We start from the raw sequence: 20,748 nt of genomic DNA, 5'->3' as shown, positions 1-20,748 counted from the left end.
AATGTGAAATCAGCCTGTAAAATAATTCGAGGAGGAGGAGCAGTGATTTGAACATTTTTACCTACATGGATTGAAGCAGATTTGTATAACCGCATGTTGCATTAGGGTGAGTCTAATCAGAACTGGCAACAAAAGCCATTGTGGATTATGGTGTTGCTACCAAATGTTCAAAGGAGAATTAATCGGTTCTGACATGCTAAATGACTCCCAAAATAATCACAAGAGGGGCATTTCCAGTAGAGAAGGGGTTTGGGAATTCCTTATGGCAGAGCAAAGTTCAGATCAAGATACACACTTGTTTCCATTCTAATTCATAAAAACTGTGAAAACCCTTGTTCACATTTACAAACCCCTCTCCCCATTATTTTCATGCAACCAAAGGGTGCAATTCTGCCTTTCAGTTCTGGCCCATGTTGATGCAGAATGGAGGCATGACGCTTCCTGGAGAGAGAGAGAGCATGAGTGCGCGCGCGCGCACACACACACACACACACACACACACACCTATCTATACCTACAACATGCCAATGCTATTTACAGATGTGTAGCGTGTATCCTTTCTGTGGCCAGGGGCTCACCTCCCGCCCACCCTGATGGGGTGGCTCATGCTTCTAGCTGCATTAGCCAACAGTCGTGTTGTGGGGAGCATGAGGATTGCATTTATGGTTTGGTCCTATGTGGAGTGACACACAGGGGAATGGAGAAGCTCCTTCCCCCGAGTTCATGCATCCACACAGGCTCAGGGAGAACGTGGCTCTACATTTGGGTGTAATTTACATCGTACTGTCCTTTTTCCCTCACACTAAGAAAGGTATTGAGTAAGAAGCACAAACCCCTCTTGTCTGTGGAATCTGTTAATATTGTAGTGCTGGGGTGAAGGTTTTCCCACGGAGCACACAGTTGGGATGGCTCCCAAAAGCTTCACACCACATTCTTTGAGGCTGGTTTTGGCTGTAACGGAGGGTATATTTTGGGAGAGGGCACTGGTGACCTGCCTGGTGAGGATGATCCCCTGCCCCCAGCTCCATCTTTTGGCTTGTGTAATTTCAAGCTATCCTGGCTAGAAGTTTCTGCCTTCCCTTTTGAGGGCTTTGCTGCCATGTTATTCTCTGCTGCCAGCTCTCTGCCAGTTGTTCCAGCTTCTTGCTTGCTTGCAGTCCCTGTTCTGTCTTTCCCTTCACTGCTGTTTGCTGGGGCAGTTGAAATTACCTGTGCAAGTGGATCCTTTATTCCTGGCTCCATTGATTCCTTTGTATCTTTCCATCTTCGGGCCCCAGATTTTGAATTGTATTCATACATTTTGCCAGTGACTGAGTAGGGGGGAAAACACAAACAGTTAAACTATTTCTCCTTTTAGCAGACCAATGGGAGGAAGTTCCCCTCAGTGTGTCAATTAGCAAGGAGTAAATCTCATCAAAAGGTCTGGCAGCTCTGGTCAGTTTGGCAAGCCCAACTTCTTCATCTAAGTCCTAGATTTTCTATTTTAACTATACAGGTCTAGTAAAGCAGCAAAACTCCTCTACTGTGGATTCAGTTATAGAGGGGTGGAAGTGATTATCTGGCTCACGAAGATGAGTAAGCTCTACCAGTACAAGGCACCTTTACAAGGTTATAGCTGTGTCCACACTAGGGTTTGTAGTAGTTTATTGGTTTAAAAAAATCCCGCCCCCCCCCCCCAACTGATGTAGATATCCTGGTATAATGATGTAGTGTAGACCAGCCCTAAAACACACTATTGTCTAGACTAGGAAAGACTCTGTGTGTGATAGGTTTGCTACCTCGAAGTAGCTAACTATTTGAAAAAACAATTTGAAACACCACATGGCATCTATTGTAGACATAATTTAACACCTTTAAACTCAGGTTAGTTGGTCCAAGTTGACCCCAGGTTCAGAGATCAGGTATCCCCAAAGTGCTGGGGGGAATTCATAGGTACAGATCCTGCAGTCTCAAATCTCTGGTACTTTTGTGCACTGTGCAATAGTGCTTTTTTCGAAAGTACTTCTAGCCTTTTGTAGACTTTAATAGCAACTCTTCCTTTGTACACTGGAAACAGGCATCCACTACTTCAGCTCATTTACTCTCCAGAGATCTGTAGACCAATTTCCTGTGTCCAGTGTAATTACCTTATTGTCTAAATTACTCCTTGCTTGTTAAATGGACACGGGACATGGGGAACTAGAGGCATTGCCTATAGTTAAATAAACATTATTTTTACCAGGTATTGTGAGACAAAAAGACTTGTAAGGATTGGCGAGAGAAGTGGTGGTTCTATGCTATAGTTAGTATCAGGATTAATGGATCCTGACACATTAGTGTCATTTGGGCAATTAAAGATAAAATTTGGATCTCTCCTCACATGATTTGTATGGCTACTTGCAGATTAGGCACTTTAGAATAGAAAAGAATAGGGAATGTCTAATAGCCCTAGATGTAGTTACCAGCACAAAAGGTGCTGAGGTGATAGCCTGAAAATGTGGATGGGGTATCATGCAAGGTTTAATTATTGCACCAGTGGAGTTTGAAGGACACCTTACCCAGCTCCTCTTGAGTCTGCTGAACTGAGCACTTATGAATCCAAGTCTTGCAGGTGGGATGTTGTGGCACTGTTCCCAGGATGTGCTAATTCATCCCAAAAGAGCACTCACTCTGAGAATAACCCCAGTCTGCATGGCAGGTCTCATTCTCACCAGCACACATGAGAAGATGACTTCCCAGAACTCTTCTGAGATACTAATGTCCCCATACACAGCCAACCTCCTCAAGGCTGCAGGAATGCGCTTCTAGGGTGCACACACATCTCTGCTGCCCCTGCAACATTGTACTGCAGCATAACGCTTAAGTCATGGCATAGCACAAATGTCATCACACTGTGGTGCATTTCAGATCCTCTGAACTCTGTAGCTAGAGCCTGAGCCCAAACATCTTTGTATTCGTCACCTTTAGATCCAATGTTTGTAGACGTTGTTCTCAGAGCTGTGTCAGTCCCAAGATATTACAAAGGCAAGATGGGTGAGGTCATATTTTTTATTGGACCAATTTCTGTTCGTGAGAGAGACAAGCTTTTGAGCTACTTGGGAAGAGGCAGAGCTCTGTGTAGCTTGAAAGCTTGTGTCTCTCACCAAAGAAGTTGGTCCAGTAAAAGATATTACTTCAACCACCTTGTTGCTTTAGAGCTAAGGCAGTCAGGAAAGGACATGTCATGTATTTGTGCACAATAGGTTGCAGGGCTGCTACAAGCAGGTCAGGCTCTTGTAGCAGATATGGACTGTCTATTGAACTTCCACCCCAGACAGACACATGCAGGGCCAGCTCCAGGAACCAGCGCACCAAGCAGGGGCTTGGGGCAGCCAATGGGAAGGGGTGACACCTCCGGCTCTTCGGCAGCAGGTCCTTCAGTCCCTCTCAGAGGGAAGGACCCGCCACTGAATTGCCACCGAAGAGGAAAGCGGCGGTGGTAGAGCTGCCGCCGAAGTGTCGCCAATCACGTCTTTATTTTTCTTTCTGCTGCTAGGGGTGGGAAAAGCATTGGAGCCGGCCCTGGACACATGAGAGGCATCCTCCATAAGATCCTTTAATGCAGTGCTGGCTATAGTTACTACAAGCTCAGATAAGGGATGTTACACATGACGCCACCTAATGGCTGAGTAGTATAATAGGGTTTAGCAGTCCATGACAACATGCATGCTCTTCTGCAGGGGAACAATTGGAAGTTGCTCTTATAGGTGCCTAATCACTAGTGTGCACTCCTCTGGGTACATTTCAGACCCACTGCTTTGCCTGCTTTGGTGGGCTCTCAACGGTTGTGCAGGAGTGAGACCCATTGACCTCTGCTGTGCTTCCCTGTGCAGATTTTGGAGGTGGCGTCAATACATCTACTCGTAATCCACTGGCCCGCCCCCTGAATGTGGGGGAGGGGTACAACTGCCACAGGGATTCCTGCAGCCCTAGCACTACAGTCGCAGTCATGGAGCAGTCCTCCTACACCTCCCACACACAGGGGAGGAAGGAATCTTTCCCCCAGCTTCCTGTGCTAAATCCACATAATCCTGCTTGGCAGAAGTGGCACCAATTCAGATATTTCCAGGGAGGGCGGGGGGATTTAGGGAAGAAAATTCTGGTCTCCCCACCCTCACCCTCCTGACAGAGACTCTGTTCTGGTCCCCACTCGTCTGATCCCTAGCAGGGCTTCCCAGGTCTCTCTCAGGCTAAGAGCCTCCCCTCTCCCTTATCCACACAGTGCACAAGATGGTGCCACTAAGAGTCAGGTTCTCAGCGCACTCTCCTGTGCTCTGCTTACAGGAACACACTCCCCATACACCAGATAGCAACACCATTTGGTCCAGCCACCCCTCCATCTGTATAGAGGGGTGGGCAAGTCAATTTTCAGTGGTGTTGCCACCAGGCAGCCACAGTGACTTTCTGGACCACTCCAGCAGCAGCTGTACCAATTTATTACAGGACTACTGCTTAAAAGTGGTCAGGCCTTGCCCCTCCCACCCCCAGCTCTGCCGCCTGTGGAACTTTAAGCAAATGTAAAAATCTCGGGGGAGGGCTTTGCCCCTCCTGCAGCCCTTCCACCTGGTGCCACTCCTTGGCAGGGGGAACAGGAGTTGCCCCATAATGCATATTCTCTCTCTGTATATTCAATGTACATGCTTTCAAGATATTTAGATATCTTAGCTCATTTACATTGTTACTAGGGCATTGGTGTGATTTTTCATAACCTGTGAACATAAGACCAATGGTCCATCTAGCCCAGTATCCTGTCTTCTGACTGTGCCAGTGCCAGATGCTTCAGAGGGAGTGAACAGAACAGGGCACTTTATCAAGTGATCCACCCCCTGTCGTACAGTCACAGCACCTGGGGTTGCATCCCTGAACATCTTGGGTAATAGCCATTGATGGACCTATCCTGTATGAACTTATCTAATTCATTTTTTAACCCAGTTATACTTTTGGCCTTTATAACACCCCCGGCAATGAGTTCCACAGGTTGACTGTGTGTTGTGTGAAGAAGTTCTTCCTTATGTTTGTTTTAAACCTGCTGCCTGTTAATTTCATTGGGTGACCCTTTGTTCTTGTGTTTATGTGAAGAAATAACACTTCCTTATTCACTTTCTCCACACCGTCCATGATTTTATAGACCTCTTATTCATCTCTTTTCCAAACTGAACAGTCCTAGTCTTATTAATCTCTCCTCATATGGAAGCTGTTCCACTCCCCTAATCATTTTTATTGCCCTCTTCTGTAACTTTTCCAATATAACTTTTTTGAGATGGGGCAACCAGAACTGCATACAGTATTCAAGGTGTCAAGTATCAGAGGGGTAGCCTCTGATAACGAGGTTCTAGACTGATTCTTTCCTGCATATTTATACCTGCCTCTGGAAATTTACACTACATGCATCTGACAAAGTGAGTATTCACCCACAGGAGCTTATGCTCCAATAAACCTGTTAGTCTATAAGGTCCCACAGGACTCTTTGTTGCTTTTTAGTATTCAAAGTGTGAGCGGATCATAGCTTTACACAGTAGCATTATGATATTTTCTGTCTTATTATCTATCCCTTGCTTAATGGCTCCTAACATTGTTAACTTTATTGATTACCACTGCACATTGAGCAGATGTTTTCAAGGAACTGTCCACAATGACTCCAAGATCTTTCTTGAGTGGTAACAGCTGATTTAGAAGACCCCATTATTTTATATGAATAGCTGGGTTTATATTTTCCAGTGTGCATTACTGTGCATTTATCAACATTGTAATTCCCATTCTCCTTGGAAACAACAAGCCTTAAATGAAATGCAAATATCTAACCATAGTTAAGGTAACCAATCCAGTTTATTTCAAGCCAAACATTTAAATTCACTTTTAATTTTTCCTTACCTGGGTCTCTGGCTTCTCCATCAAAGACAGTGTTTATCTTGGTCATTTCCTATGAAGAGAGAGACAATGTGAAATCAAACCTGTGAAATAATTAAACAAGAAGGAGAAGCAGTGACTTGGACATTTTTACCTACTGGACTGAAGCAGATTTATATGACCCACATATAGCATTAGGGTGAGCTTAATCAGAACTGGCAACAAAAGCCGTTGTGGCTTATGGTGTTGCTACCAAATGTTCAAAGGAGAATTAATAGGCTCGGACCTACTAAATGACTCCAAATATCATGTTAGACGTACACAAGTCTTTATTACCCTGGAATTAATCATGTCATTTTGCTGCATCAGAATGATCAGAACTAAAAGAATTAGAGCCTGAGCCCTGGTCTACACTACAGGATTAGGTCGAATTTAGCTGCATTGGATCGATTTTATAGCAGCCCCATTCCATTGAACTAAAGGGCTATTAAAATTGACTTCTGTACTCCTCCCTGGTGAGGGGAGTAGCACTAAAATCAACCTTGCTGGGTCGAATTTGCGGTAGTGCGGACGCAAATCGATGTTATTGGCCTCTGGGAGCTATCCGAGAGTGTTCCAATGTGACCGCTCTGGACAGCACTTTGAACTTCGATGCACTAGCCTGGTACATAGGAAAAGCCCCAGGAACTTTTTGCTGTTTGGTCAGCATGGGGAGCTCAGCAACACAGGTGACCATGAAGTCCCCCCAGAATCACAGATAAGCTCCAGCATGGAGCATGGAGCCAACGGGAGACACTGGATCTGATTGCTGTATGGGGAGAAGAATCTGTGCAGGCAGAATTCCAATAAAAAAAAAGAAATGCTAATATATATGCCAAAATCACACAGGGCATGATGGACAGAGCTACAACAGGAACAAACAGCAGTACCACGTGAAAGTCAAGTAGGCAAGCCTACTGAAAGACAAAGGAGGCAAATGGTCGCTCTGGGTCAGAGCCCCATACATGTCGCTTCTATGATCAGCTGCATGGCATTCTAGGGGGGACCCTACCACTACCCCACCACTGTCTATGGACATCTGCAAGGGAGGAGTCTCACGCAACACGGAGGAGGATTTTGTGAATGAGGAGGAAAAGGAGAAGGAGAATGTGCAGCAGACAAGCGGTGAATCCGTTCTCCCCAGCAGCCAGGACCTTTTCATCATCCTGGAGCCAATACCCTCCCAAGGCAGGATCCCCGACCCTGAAGGCAGAGAAGGCACCTCTGGTGAGTGCACATTTGTAACTACAGTGCAGGGTTTAAAAGTAATAGTGTCTAATGTTCAATTTGCCCTGAAGAATTGGGATGCATTCGCAGCCAGTACAGCTACTGGAAAAGTCTGTTAACGTGTCTGGGGATGGAGCCGGAATCCTCCAGCCCTAATGACAGCATTGTGTAGCCTGACTAGCTGAAGATTCCTTATTTTCAATGTCTGCTTTCTCAGTGTTTAATATCACACATTGGGCCAGATTTAACAGGTCACATTGGTTTTGTTTTTCCAATGTCACTAAATAAAAACCCTGACCTGGTTCACCTCACTTCCATCTCCTCATCCAATCCCTCTGTAAATCACAATTCTTCCAAAATGCCTTTCACCATAGTCCTTTCCTCAGGTAGGAAGGTAACAAGCTAGACAGTTGAAAATCCTTATCCTAAAGCCCCATAAACAAATTACAGACCTAACAAGCCCTGTTGTTTTAGAAGGGAAAATTGGGTTTCAACTAAAGCAAACACAGTTCATGAAAAATTTTGTTTCCGTAATATATTTTGACTTTTCCTTAAAACAAAAAACAAACAAAAAAAACCCCCACCCAAATATCAAAATGTTTTTGGCCAACACCTGAAAATGTTATATTCAGAAATCCCACCATGGTGCCTCATGGGAGTTGTAGTTCAGGTGCATCATGCCTCCATTCACCTCTATAGACTGGGCTCCCCAGCCAGACTACATTTCCCATCCACCTATATCAGACACAAGAGTAGTGGAGTCGCGGTGGGGGTCAGAAGGGAGATTATTATCCAAAGACCAAGCAGAAGGAGAACAACAAAAGGCCTATTTCTCCACTCAAACCAATTTTACACAATGTAAATACATTGACTTCAACAGCATTACTCCTGACCAGCAGCAGTGTAACTGAGAGGAGACTCAGGGTATGTCTACGCTATGAAATTAGGTCGATTTTATAGAAGTCGATCTTTAGAAAGCAATTTTATACAATCGATTGTGTATGTCCCCACTAAGCGCATTAGGTTGGCGGAGTGCGTCCTCACTACTGTGGCTAGCATCGACTCACAGAGCAGTGCACTGTGGGAAGCTATCCTACAGTTCCTGCAGTCTCCGCTGCCCACTGGAATTCTGGGTTAAGCTCCCAATGCCTGATGGGGCAAAAACATTGTCATAGGTGGTTTTAGGTATATGTCATCAGTCTTCCCCCACCCCTTCCCGTGAAAGCAATTGCAGTCAATCATTATAGGTTTTTATTCCTTGGTTACCCATGCAGATGCCGTAGCATGGCAAGCATGGAGCCCGCTCAGCTCACCACTGCTGTTGTGAGCATTGTAAACACCTTGCACATTATACTGCAGTATGTGCAGAACCTGGCTAAGAGATGGCAGCGTGAGGAGGACATGGACGCAGATTTCCTGAAAACATGGGCTGCTTCCCACTGCATCCTGTTACTCTCACTGTATTTTGTGTGTCTGTCTGGATTGTAAATCCTTTCAGACAGGGATTTGGGTGAAATCTTGGCCCCACTGAAGTCAATGGGAGTTTTGCTATTGACTTTAATCAAGCCTGGATTTCACCCCTCCTCTATAAAACACTCAGCACATTGTTGGTGGATAAGGAGCTTCATGCTAGGTAGACAGGTCACCAGACTGGGAGTGAAGACCTGCACCTATTTCCATCTCTACCACGGACCTACTGTGTGATCTTGGACACATCACTTCTCTCTGATTCCCTTCCTACTCTTTGCCCGTCTTGTCTCTTTAGGTTGTAAACTCTTTAGGGCAGGGATTGTCACTTATATATGGACAGCACCTAACACAACAGGGCACCAGTCTGAGTTGGAATCTGAGTGTTACTGTTATATTAGTAATAATCCTACAGTCTTTGTTTAGACCAGATTCTCATTGGCTGAGTAAGATCTGTGGGACCAGGATCTAATATAAAACAACTATGAGTCCCGTGGCACCTTAAAGACTAACAGATGTATTGGATCTAATATGGCATCATTGATCCACTTGCTAAAATTCCCATTAGTATTTCTAGTGATTGCTTCCAATTTTCCCTCTGTATATATGAAAAAACATCAAGGATAAGTCTACAATTAGAAAATAGCACTATTCAATATTTTTGAAATAGTGGGTTTGTAGAAAACATGTCCAGTGGCAGAAACAAACTATGCCAAGAATTCTATCTTGCAATCTCCATCATTGGCATCATACAAAAATCCCACAGGTTCTGTGACCATACTGTAGGACTGGTATGGGCCAAACACTTACTTTACTTTGTGACTTACAGTACTTACCCAAACCTCTTCTTTCTTAACTTTCTTCTTTTCTACAGGAAAGAAAATGCATATTCTAAGGGCTTGTCTACATTATGCGCAGGATCGACAGACAGTGATCGATCCAGGGGGTCGATTTATCGTGTCTAATCTAGACATGATAAATCAACCACCGAGCGCTCTCCTGTCGACTCTGGTACTCCACTGGAGCAAGAGGCACAGGCAGAGTCGACAAGGGAGCGTCAGCCATCAACTTACCACAGTGAAGACACCATGGTAAGTAGATCTAAATATGTCGACTTCAGCTACATTATTCATATAATGCATAACTTAGATCGATTTCCCCCCACCCTTAGTGTAGACCAGGCTTAAGAAATCAGAATTTTTTTGACTGTGACACGTAGATATTAAAGACAAGATTTTCAAAAATGACTAGTGAGTTTGAGACACCTTTAAAAGTGCCTGACTTTCACAGGATAGGTGATCAGAACTTTCTGAAAATCAGTCCGGTGTTTCAGGTTGGCCACCCAAAATTGCTAGTCACACTTGACAGTCTTGCCCTAGAAGTAGAGGTGAATAATTTGCCACAAATAATTTCCTCAATGAATTTTTCTTTCCATTGATTGTTTGAAAAGATTTAGAAATACACATGTATTCTTAATTCAAAATTACTCAGACTTTTTGACAGTGAATTATTTGCTTTGAGGAAGAAATTCCCTTCTGTGCAGACAGACAGCACTAGGGCTATGCATAGCTGAACTCCCAATCAAGCCATATTCTGAGGATTCAGCTGCTCCAAAGCCCTTGCGCTGGCCCTCTGCAGGAGAGTAAATTTTACCTGTGGGGAATATTTGAACTAAAATGTAGCTTTCATGAGTATTTTCACTTGTAAAGCTCGTGCACTTGCAAGTTCATGGAAGTCAAACAAGAAAGTGTTGCAAACTCAATTAAGCAAAATTCTGATTTGAAAAATGGATTGGATATTTACAATCTCCTTCCCCCACCCGACCCCCATTTTCACTCATTCTGAGTTAGTAGTGAGCATAGGCGCCAACTTTCTAATGTGCCAGGGGGGAAGGGTGATCCCTCCGGCTTCGCCCCAGAACCCCCCCACTCCACCCCGTCCCTCAAGGCCACACCCCATCCCCGCCTCTTCTTGCCCTATTGCGACCCTTGCCCCAAGCACGACCTATCTGCCAGTGGCAGCCGCTAATCAGCGCCTTCCCCTGCCCCCCAGCGCCTGCTGCATGCCGCAGAACAGCTGATCCACAGCGGCAAGAGTCACTGGGAGGGAGGAGGAGGTGTTGATTGGTAGGGCTGCCAGCAGGCAAGAGGCACTGGGGAAAGGAGGAGGCGCTGATAGGGGAGCTGCCAGTGGGTGCTCAGCACCTACCTTTTTTTTCCTATGGGTCAGAGTCAGTGCCGATAGTAGGGAGGCTGGGCTTCTTTACTGTACAGACCCATGGATGCTGCCCAATTTCAAGGGTGCATGCTGCCTCTACATTTCTGCATTTCCGTTTTTGTTCCCTCCTTTGAGGCTTTTTTAAAAATCTCCCTTCAAACAACACCTCCAGCCACCAACAGGCTCTGTTGGTTGGCATGTGATGGCCTAAAATGTATAATTACTACAGATGGGTCTGAGCCTGAACAATTACTTCAAACCATCTTCCTTTTCCCCTCACCGCTTCAACTTTTGGGTGCTCAACTTGAGACAACTTGAAGGAACCCAATTTTTCAGAAAGTACCAAGCATCCAGCCTCTGAAAAATCAGGCACCTCTAAGGGTCTAAAACCAGGCACCCAAAATCCTTTGTTATAGGTGAGAATCGTGACTTCCAAATTGGGAAGCCTGGTTGTGTATCCAGTGTCCAGAAGCTGGTTGTTACTGAGTCAGCTCAACCTGTATTTAGAAAATTGAACTAATGAAAAGTGCTGGTAAGGCTAATTGGAAAACAGTTAATAAATTCCTGCCCCACCATGCCAGAGCACTAGGCTACACCAGGCTTGTTCTTTACTCAACAATTTCATAGATTTTTAAGACCAGAAGGGGCCATTAGATCATCCATTGTGACCTTCTGTATTAGCACAGGCCATATAATTTCACCCAGTTATCCCTGTACTTGGATTATTTATCTGAAAATGGAATTACAAATTTCTCTGACTAAGGTTATGTCTACCCTACACGCTCGGGGTGTGGATCCCCAGCTTGTGTACACATACTAGTGCTAGCTCTCATCTGAACTAGCATGCTAAAAATAGTAGCATAGCCATGGTACCATGGGCAACAGCAGTAGCAACACCGGCTAGCAGTGCCAAGTGCAAACTCGCCTGATCCCCAGGACACACTCCCGGCACAGCTAGTCCATGCCACTGCTGCCACTGTCTAGGTTACTACAGCCACAGTACTACTTTTAGCACGCTAACTCAGATGAGAGCTAGCGTATGTGTACAGGAACTTGGAATTACACCCTGAGCTGCTAGTGGAGATGCAGCTTATTAAGTGGTGCACTTGTTCTTAAGAAGTAATAAAAGCATTAAAAAAAGATACATACCTGGTGTGTTTTTCCTGTAATAAAAATATAGTTATCAATATAGTTAATATATGCAATACCTGTCTACAAAAAAAAAATCATGTTCCAGTTCTAGCCCTAACAAATCTGTTCTTTTTTCATTTGGCAAATGGATTTTTTTTTGTGTTTGACCTTTTTCGGTTTGTTTCATTTGGGCATGTTTGTTCTGCTGCGCCTCAGCATTATTAACTACTGCTATTGAGCTACCAGGAGCAGTAAAACAGCCCTGAATATTGTTCTTGCGACTCCCAAGAGAATGGCTGTATATTTTTTAATCTTATCAGTAACAGCATAGTGGAGTTATACCACCCTCCAAAATTATACTTTAAAAAATTGCACTCCCCATCCAATTCTAGGGCTGAGCTAATATCTTTTAAAATATTGGAAAGGTTTAAAATGTGACTTGAAAATATCAAGATTGCTTTTTAACGTGGCCTAGTTGAATCATTGGCACCAATTAATAAATAATAACAATAGCCAGATTCTATGCCACTGTATCCATTTGTCATTTCTACCACAAATGGCTAAACTCCTTGCACACACCTCTAGACTAATAACAATAGCTTTCAGTTAATATTTTATTAACTGCATGTCTGTCACAGAGGTCATGGAAGTCATGGATTCCGTGACTTTCTGTGACCTTCGTGACTTTTGCAACAGGCGGTGCGACTGGCTGAGGAGCTACCCAAGGCAGCCCCTGGCCCAGCAGCAATAGCAGTGTGGGAGGGAGCTCAGGGCTGGGGCAGGAGGTTAGGGTGTGGGGCAGTGCTTACCTTGAAGGGGAGGCCCCCCAGAAGCAGCCAGCATGATCCTGCAACTCTGACCTAATCAGAGAGGCCAGGGGGCTCTGCACGCTGTCCCTGCTTGCAGGCACCGCCTCCACAGTTCCCATTGGTTGCGGTTCCTGGCCAATGGAAGCTGCGGAACCGGAGTTTGGCGGGGGAAGTGTGTGGAGCCCCCCTGGCCTTTCCTCCCCCTAGGAGCTGCAGGGACACGCAGAGCTAGGTAGGGAACCTACTTGCCCCACCAGCCCAACCCCAGCACCAGCGGGGGTCCCAGGCCATCCCCCCAGCACCCACGGCATCCCCAAACTGCACCCTTCCATACGCCCCAGAGCGCCCACAGGCCCCGGCCCAAGTTTTACTTACAGATAAATAGTACAAGTCAAGTATACGTCATGGGACATGAATTTTTGTTCACTGACCATGACCTATCCAGGACTTTTACTAAAAATACCCATGACTAAAACATAGCCTTAGTTATCTCTCATTCTGAAAGATCGTCGCACAATTTTGCCAGGATCCTGATTGGGACTTCTGGTGGTAAGAAACAATTATTATTTTTTCTGCTTGTGATGTTCAGCTAAAACATTTGACTAAAGTATCAGTAAATCCACCAAGCATTTCAATTTCATTTTGATTTGACTCTTGTCTCTTTAAATAATCAAAATCCTATTCCAACAACTAGTGAAGTTTATTACAGCAAACAACATATTGCTCTAAAATATTCAAAGTATAAATTCCATTAACACTCAGAGCATCAAGCTGTCTTTATAAGTAGCAGGTATTTCTCAATAGTAATAACAAAAAACTCACTCTTTCTCAAGAAAATTAGTGTTTATGTTCTTTTTTTGATTACTTACAGTGGTCTTTTATCTGCTTTGGGTTTTGGTGGACAGTAGGTACGGATATATTTTGCCAGCAGGAAGGCTAGGTATCCAAGGAGTCCAAGTAGTAGCATGCTGCCAACAGTAATGAGGAACGGCACATACCAAGCTGATTCAGAATAAACGTTTTCTGTTCTGATCAGAAGCGTAATGGCAGGCTTTGGGAAAAAAAATATAAAAGGTTCTTAAATGCTGCAAACTCTGAATTTTGTTGACACCTAGTATAAAAGTATGTTCCTGATTGTGCTCCTGTGTTTTTCTATTAAAACATGCATGCAGTGGTTGTGTTTAAAAATTCTGGATTGCCTTAGGATATGTCTGCACTGCACTCAGGAGGTGTGACTGTAGCATGTGTAGGCATATCCGAGTTAACTTTGAAGCTAGCTCAAGTAACAATATCAGTATGGCTGCAGCAGCAGGGATGGTGGCACAGCCCCAAGCCATTTAAGTATGTAGCCAGAGTCCTGAGTGGGGTGGTATTCGGTAAGGTAGCCTATCTTGGACTGCTGCCCCCTCCACTGCTGTTGTTACTGGAGCTAGGTTTGATCTAGCTAGATCAAAGCTAGCTCAGGTATGTTTACCCACGCTGCAGTCGCATCTCCCGATTGTGGTGAAGATAGATATACCCTTAGACAACTAGAAGATTCTACCTCACTATCTTTGTATATGGAAGTACAGGAAATACTATTCAGTGTTGAGGTTATAGTTTCCAGTTATCTAAGGCAAAACTGGAAAGTTTTAAAGCACTACCATTGTATGCAGTTCAATGCTAATGTAGTAGTAACACAATTCCCTTTCTAAAAATGCGTTGATCCTAGAGGAATCGGGAACATTACATAAAAATAAGTGAAACCTCAAATTCTCATGTGACATTCCTTGGCTCTAGAAAAAAGCCTAAACCACAAAGTTGCAAGCTATATCTGAGGTCCCCCCAAAATGAGAGGTATTCAGAAACATTAGTGTTTTTTCTCTACTGCGGTGTCCTTTCCGTTTGAAATTTTGCACTATTCATTTTCATTGCCTTTGAGTTTCCTATATCGTTTTTATAAACTTTTTAATTGGTCTCTGCACTAAATTCATTAGGGTTTCTGGCTATTCCTTGTTGACTGATATCTTTAAAATAACATTGAGTATCCACACAAAAACTGTCAGATACATGATTCTTGAGTAGATCTGGTACAATGTGTAGTTACTGGAAGAAAACATTTACAGTTAAAGGTAATCTTTTTCCATTATTCTTCATCATAAAGCTTATTAGCCAGCAGGGTTGGGCACATAAAATCTTCAAAGAAACTCACCAGCAATTGCCCTCTTTCAAAATGGCCACCATCTCCCACTATTCTTGATGGGACTGAGGCCATAGGCTGCCCTCATTTAGGATGATCCTAGGATACCTATTGGGAATGAGGATTTGCAGCAGTGCCTGCCCAATCTCCCGGCAGCCTCTGAGTACAGCTGAGCCACAGCAGGGCCATCCAACTGACCACCAAACTTCACCAAACTATTACCCCAAATGGACACAACTAATAGTGTTGGAAGCAGATGAGATAGTGCAACTCTTGTGATTTTTTTTGTAACTCGAGCGATTTTTGGAGTCAGGTTTTTTGTCTGTCTCATGAAAACATGATGAAAGGCACCAACTCATGGTGACCGTGTTGAATAAGGGACATTTCATCTCCTATTACTGTCAATGGGACTGAAACCAGCAACATGGCCACCATTTTCATACAGTCTATCTGTATGTGAAAGTGAGGCTGCCCTTAATAAAGTTGGCTGCAACAGTCCATTGTTTTCAGTTAGATTGAAGCATCACCCACGGGGAAAATGGCTTCCACTGCATGGTTCAGGGGGCTGGACAGGAGATGGGCTGTGAAGATCAGCAGAGACACTATCTCATATATGAATGATTAAACATATCAAAATTCTTTAATATGTGTAGTTAACCCATCAACCCTAAAAGAAATACAAGTTCTAGGTATGAGTGTGAATCATGATGTATTAATTAGATCAGTAGTTCTTCAACTACTACCTTCCAGTCTTTCTTTTGTCAAAGGAGATAAGCTAGGAGGGGAGAAAGTCAAGACAGTAATAGGGAATTGATGACAGTTTGTCTATCTTAGGAGAGAGAGAGGATAAATGGAGTCTCCATTTGAGCAGCCAGGGAGACGTATGCATTAAAGGTTGACTTTTCCATTAGCAGAGAAGTAGAGGGGTGTTAAAAAGTCAAAAAAGACAGACTGAAAAGCTTGATTTGTTGCTTTTTTTAAATCTCATAATGTGCGGGGTCTTACTCATGATCTCTGAAGGCTGGCAGTACTGAGTGAAAGTGGAGTCCAGGAGAGAAGATGCAGGAGTAGCCTAGTGCTGAAAGGCTGGTAGCATGAGGGAAGCAGAATTGAGGTTGTGGTATGTGATCTGTGGTGCATGGTAGTTTGTGGTAATGGTAAAGTGTGTGGCTGTGGGAGAAGGGGTAGAGCGCAAGTACCAGTAGGCAGTTTAACATCTGATTTCTATGGATTGGGCTGTGTGTGGCAATCTTAACTTTCACTACAGGGTATTTTTGTATATTAACAGAGATAGGAGTCAGTTAGGAAGTTTGGATCCAGGCATTTCCAAAGCAAAGCTCCTGTGATTTCAAACACTCCACATGTGAGATTCTAGGTTTCTGATCCAGGCCTGTCTCTACTTGGCTCATCTGTGGGTTTACTTAGGGCACAGCATGTAAGATTCCACTCCCTTGTCCACCCTCTGCAACCTCCCCGCATCTTGGCTCAGGTGCGCTGGGGAGAGCAGGGGCTGATGCCACCAAGCAGGGGGGCAGAGCAGGATGAAGAATGAGGCAGACCCGTGGCTGCACGCCCCTCTTTTTTAAAACACCAGCCAGTAGAGCTGACATGGTGCAGGATGACAGAAGCAATCTGCATCTGGTAAAGTGCTGGCACAAATTACCTCCCTCTGAGAGAAATGATGGAGACAGGGAAAGAATTGTGACTCTGAACCACAGTTCTTCCTGAGGTGGCTCGGCTATGGAACTTCCCATATTTACAAAAGCAGATTGGCCCAAGGACCTGGGAAACCTTAGAGCAAGTGGGATGCTCCTCTGCTTCCCTTCTGCCTGTGGCCCCACCCACAGCCCCACCCTTTTCTGCCCCTTCCCTGGGACCACACCCCTGTTCCACCGAGGGCCCCCTCCCATTCTGCCAGCCCCACAACCTGTTTGCTCTTTTCTGCCCCACCCCCATGGTGGCCCCAAATCCAGAGAAGCTCCGTCCTCGTGACATGGCCCCAGGCTGCAGCGGGGAGTGAGAGCTCCTCCAGTCCCAGGGCCGCAGTGGGGGTCCAGGTGCTGGGACTTCCCCTGCCACCTCCTGCACTTCTGGGGAGGAATAGGGTCGGGGTGCTGGGGCTTCTCCTGACCGGCATTTCTGCCAGAGAGCGGGGTTGGGCATAGGGGCTCCCCCTGCCATCCCAAAGCTTCTTCCAGACATGGGGTCAGGTACTGAGGGGGCTTCCCCTGTACCCGGCTTCTGCCGGGGTGGGGGTGGGGCACTGCAGGTTTTTTCTCCCATCCCGCATCTTCTGCCCGGGACAGGGGCAGGGTGGGAGAAGGGCGTGCTGTGTGGTTTCCCCCCATCCCGCAGCGTCTACCAGAGACACAGTCTGAGGACCCGGCAGTGGGCTTTCCCTATCCCGTACCTTCTGTCAGGGATGGGGTCGGGGATGCTGGAGGAGGGGGCTTCCCAGCCTCACCCATCAGATGGTAGAACCCCAGGGCCCCTAATTGGCCTGGACCCTGTGGGCCCAGTGACTAACTCCCACTGCATATGTAGGGCATTGATCAAAGACTCCATCCCACACTTAACATTTATTTGCAACTTTGTGTGTTTGAAACCCACGAAAACATTGGATGAGGGTGAGCGGGATATGCTAGATGTGTATAGAACAGCTTGAATTTTTGCAATGGACAGTCACTGGGTGTAATATTTGGGTGATACAAGTGATGGAGAAATATCCCTTCTGGCTGGCTGAAAGCTAGTTTTGTGCTGCCTTTTTTATTATTATTATTATTTTCACACACAGAGATTAATTTGTATTTTCTCATTAGAGAAACATACAGATGTGTGAGCCAGCCAAAGCAGTGTTTAGCTAGGAACCAAAAACCAGTCTCTGAGAAATACGTGAAGAAATATTAATATCCCAGGCAAAGGTTAACTCCTGCTCTCTCCTTATCAATGCAGCTGCCAAAGTCTATAACTTCTCACTTGTATGCTGTGCACATGAGACTCTGTGACAGTCTCCATGTGGTAGGCTCCACGACTCAAGCAGGGCCATCTGTTTTTTCAAGCTTGCAGGGAGAGTGGAAGTCAGAGGGGATGGGGTATAGAGCACTGGTTCTCAAACTAGGGCCACCGCTTGTTCAGGGAAAGCCCCTGGCAGGCCAGACCCATTTGTTTACCTGCCGCATCCACAGGTTCAGCCAATCACGGCTCCCACTGGCCACAGTTCACTGCTCCAGGCCAATGGGAGCTGCAGGAAGCAGTGCGGGCTGAGGGATGTACTGGCTGCCGCTTCCCGCAGCCCCCATTGACCTGGAGCAGCGAACCACTGCCAGTGGGAGCCGCAACCGGCCGAACCTGCAGATGCGGCTGGTAAACAAACCGGCCTGGCCCGCCAGGGGCTTTCCCTGAACAAGCAGTGGCCCTAGTTTGAGAACCACTGGTGTAGAGTATGCTGCAAATGGGGTATTTTTAATCAATTACACCTCTACCCCAATATAATGTGACCTGATATAACATGAATTCGGATATAACGCGGTAAAGCAGCGCTCCAGGGGGGCGGGGCTGGGCACTCCGGCGGATCAAAGCAAGTTCAATATAATGCGGTTTCATCTATAAAGTGGTATGATTTTTTGGCTCCCAAGGACAGTTATGTCAGGGTAGAGGTGTATTTTATTATGGACTGATGTTTTGACAAGGTGCTAGGCTATTTGGGATCCTTTCTTGTATTGGCTGTGATCTTAGGTGGCGGTAGGGTACCTGGACCTTGGGTAAGTGCCTTTTTTGTTGTAGAGAGTGAAATAAAAAATAAACATTATGGGTTTGTATACCGGTCCAATCCTGCAAGGCACTGAGCTTCCTGTCTCCCACTGACTTCACTGTAAGTGAAAGATGCTTACCCTTGCCCAGGATTGGGCCCACAGTAATTCTTGTGTTCTTTGGAGTGCACTTACCCTCAGTTGTTTTAATTGTCCCACACAGACCCACCCATGCAACAGCCACAGAATTAAGTTGAAGATTCAGAACTTCAGTGAACTTACTGTAGTAGTGGTGGTAGTAGTCGGGTTCGGGATAACTTTGATGCTTAATGTCACTGTCCCAGTTTCAATGAGGGCTGTAGCTCTGTTAGAACCCGACAGCAAATTGTCATCTGTTATATAGACGTGCAGTCTGTAGTCCCAGATTGTATCCAAACCACTGTCATAGTCAAATCTAGATGCAAGAATCAACTGAGAGATGTTGGAGCCAGCGCTTGGTGAAAAAGTGAAATGATTATTCACATTACCTAGAAGTAGAAGCAAAAAAATCAACATAAAACAGATGCACAAAACAATGTGAAAAGGGCCACCTATTTCACTTCTTTCTGCAATTTGTTACTAATCCATTATGCAATCATTTGGCTGTACAGCACTTCCTTCAGAAACCGCTGAAAGGAATGATGTGCTCTAGCAGCATTAGCACTAGTCTATTCTACGACATGGCTCCAGTTATTAGAAGTTGATTATCAGGACTACTATAGAAAATAATACCATAACTGAAGCACCAAAGGTAGGAAATAAGCACCTTTAGTGAAACATACATCTGAGAACAGACTTTTGCGCAAGGTTTAATGTTCAACATCTTCATTAATGATCTGGGTGATGGGATGGATTGTACCCTCAGCAAGTTCGCAGATGACACTGTGGGAGAGGTAGATATGGGGAGATAGGGGAGAGGTAGATATGCTGGAGAGTAGGGATACAATCCAGAGTGAAATAGACAAATTGAAGGATTGGGCCAAAAGAAATCTGATGAGGTTCAACAAGGACAAGTGCAGAGTCCTGCATTTAGGATAGAAGAATCCCATTCACTGCTACAGGCTGGGAACTGACTGGCTAAGCAGCCGTTCTGCAGAAAAGGACCTGAGGATTACAGTGGACGAGAAGCTGGATATGAGTCAACAGTGTGCCCTAATAGCCAAGAAGGCTAATGGCATATTGGGCTGCATTAGTAGGGGAATTGCCAGCAGATCGAGGGAAGTGATTATTCCTCTCTATTCGGCACCAGGGAGGTCACATCTGGAGTATTGCATCCAGTTTTGGGCCCCCCACCACACAAAGGATGTGGACCAATTGGAGAGAGTCCAGCAGAGGGCAGCGAAAATGATTAGGGGGCTGGGGCACATGATTTATGAGGAGAGGCTGAACGAACTGAGGCTTATTTAGTCTGCAAAGAGAAGAGTGTAGGGGGATTTGATAGCAACCTTCAACTACCTGAAGGGAGGATTCCAAAGGGGACAGAGCTAGGCTGTTTTCAATAGTGGCAGATGACCAAAAAAGGAGCGATGGTCTCAAGTTGCAGAGGGGGAGGTCTAGGTTGGATATTAGCAAACACTATTTCACTAGGAGGGTGGTGAAGCACTGGAATTGGTTACCTAAGGAGGTGGTGGAATCTCCATCCTTAGAGGTTTTTAAGATCAGGCTTGACAAAGCCCTGGCTGGGATGATTTAGTTGGGGGTTGGTCCTGCTTTGAGCAGGGGATTGGACTAGATGACCTCCTAAGGTCTCTTCCAACCCTAATCTACTATGATTCTATGCTAAGGGCTATTGCAAGAGACCCTCACAGCATCTGAATGAGTTGGTCTTAACAATTCTGCATAAGATCCTGTGCTACGCCTCCAACAGACACAGCACAGAACTCACAGCCTTGGGTGAGGGTTAAGGTGGCTTTAAGACATCTTTTTGTACCCTCCCAATCCTGAGCTGTTCTGGCTCATCGACTTAATTTAGGGCTCGTCTACACTTTAAACACTAGAGCAGCACAACTGCACCGCTGTAGTGCAT

The 20,748-nt window shown here is 45.3% G+C and overlaps 1 protein-coding gene across 1 annotated transcript in view; it reads right to left on the bottom strand.

Moving 5' to 3' along the window:
• CDHR3 (cadherin related family member 3) overlaps positions 1–20,748 on the bottom strand; it is an 83,734-nt gene that overhangs the window by 7,888 nt on the left and 55,098 nt on the right. Inside the window, exons 14-19 of the mRNA XM_050926221.1 lie at positions 18,966–19,210; positions 13,625–13,806; positions 11,965–11,978; positions 9,435–9,466; positions 5,890–5,938; positions 1,210–1,310 (exon numbers count right to left, since the gene is read on the bottom strand). Coding sequence (XP_050782178.1) covers positions 1,210–1,310; positions 5,890–5,938; positions 9,435–9,466; positions 11,965–11,978; positions 13,625–13,806; positions 18,966–19,210 — 623 coding nt within the window. The remainder of the gene's footprint in view (positions 1–1,209; positions 1,311–5,889; positions 5,939–9,434; positions 9,467–11,964; positions 11,979–13,624; positions 13,807–18,965; positions 19,211–20,748) is intronic.

This window comes from Gopherus flavomarginatus, chromosome 1 (genome assembly GCF_025201925.1).
Source record: "Gopherus flavomarginatus isolate rGopFla2 chromosome 1, rGopFla2.mat.asm, whole genome shotgun sequence".
In the NCBI taxonomy this organism is placed as follows: domain Eukaryota; kingdom Metazoa; phylum Chordata; order Testudines; family Testudinidae; genus Gopherus; species Gopherus flavomarginatus.
Note: the sequence above shows the minus strand (reverse complement) of the source record. Positions and strands in the feature narration are given on the sequence as shown.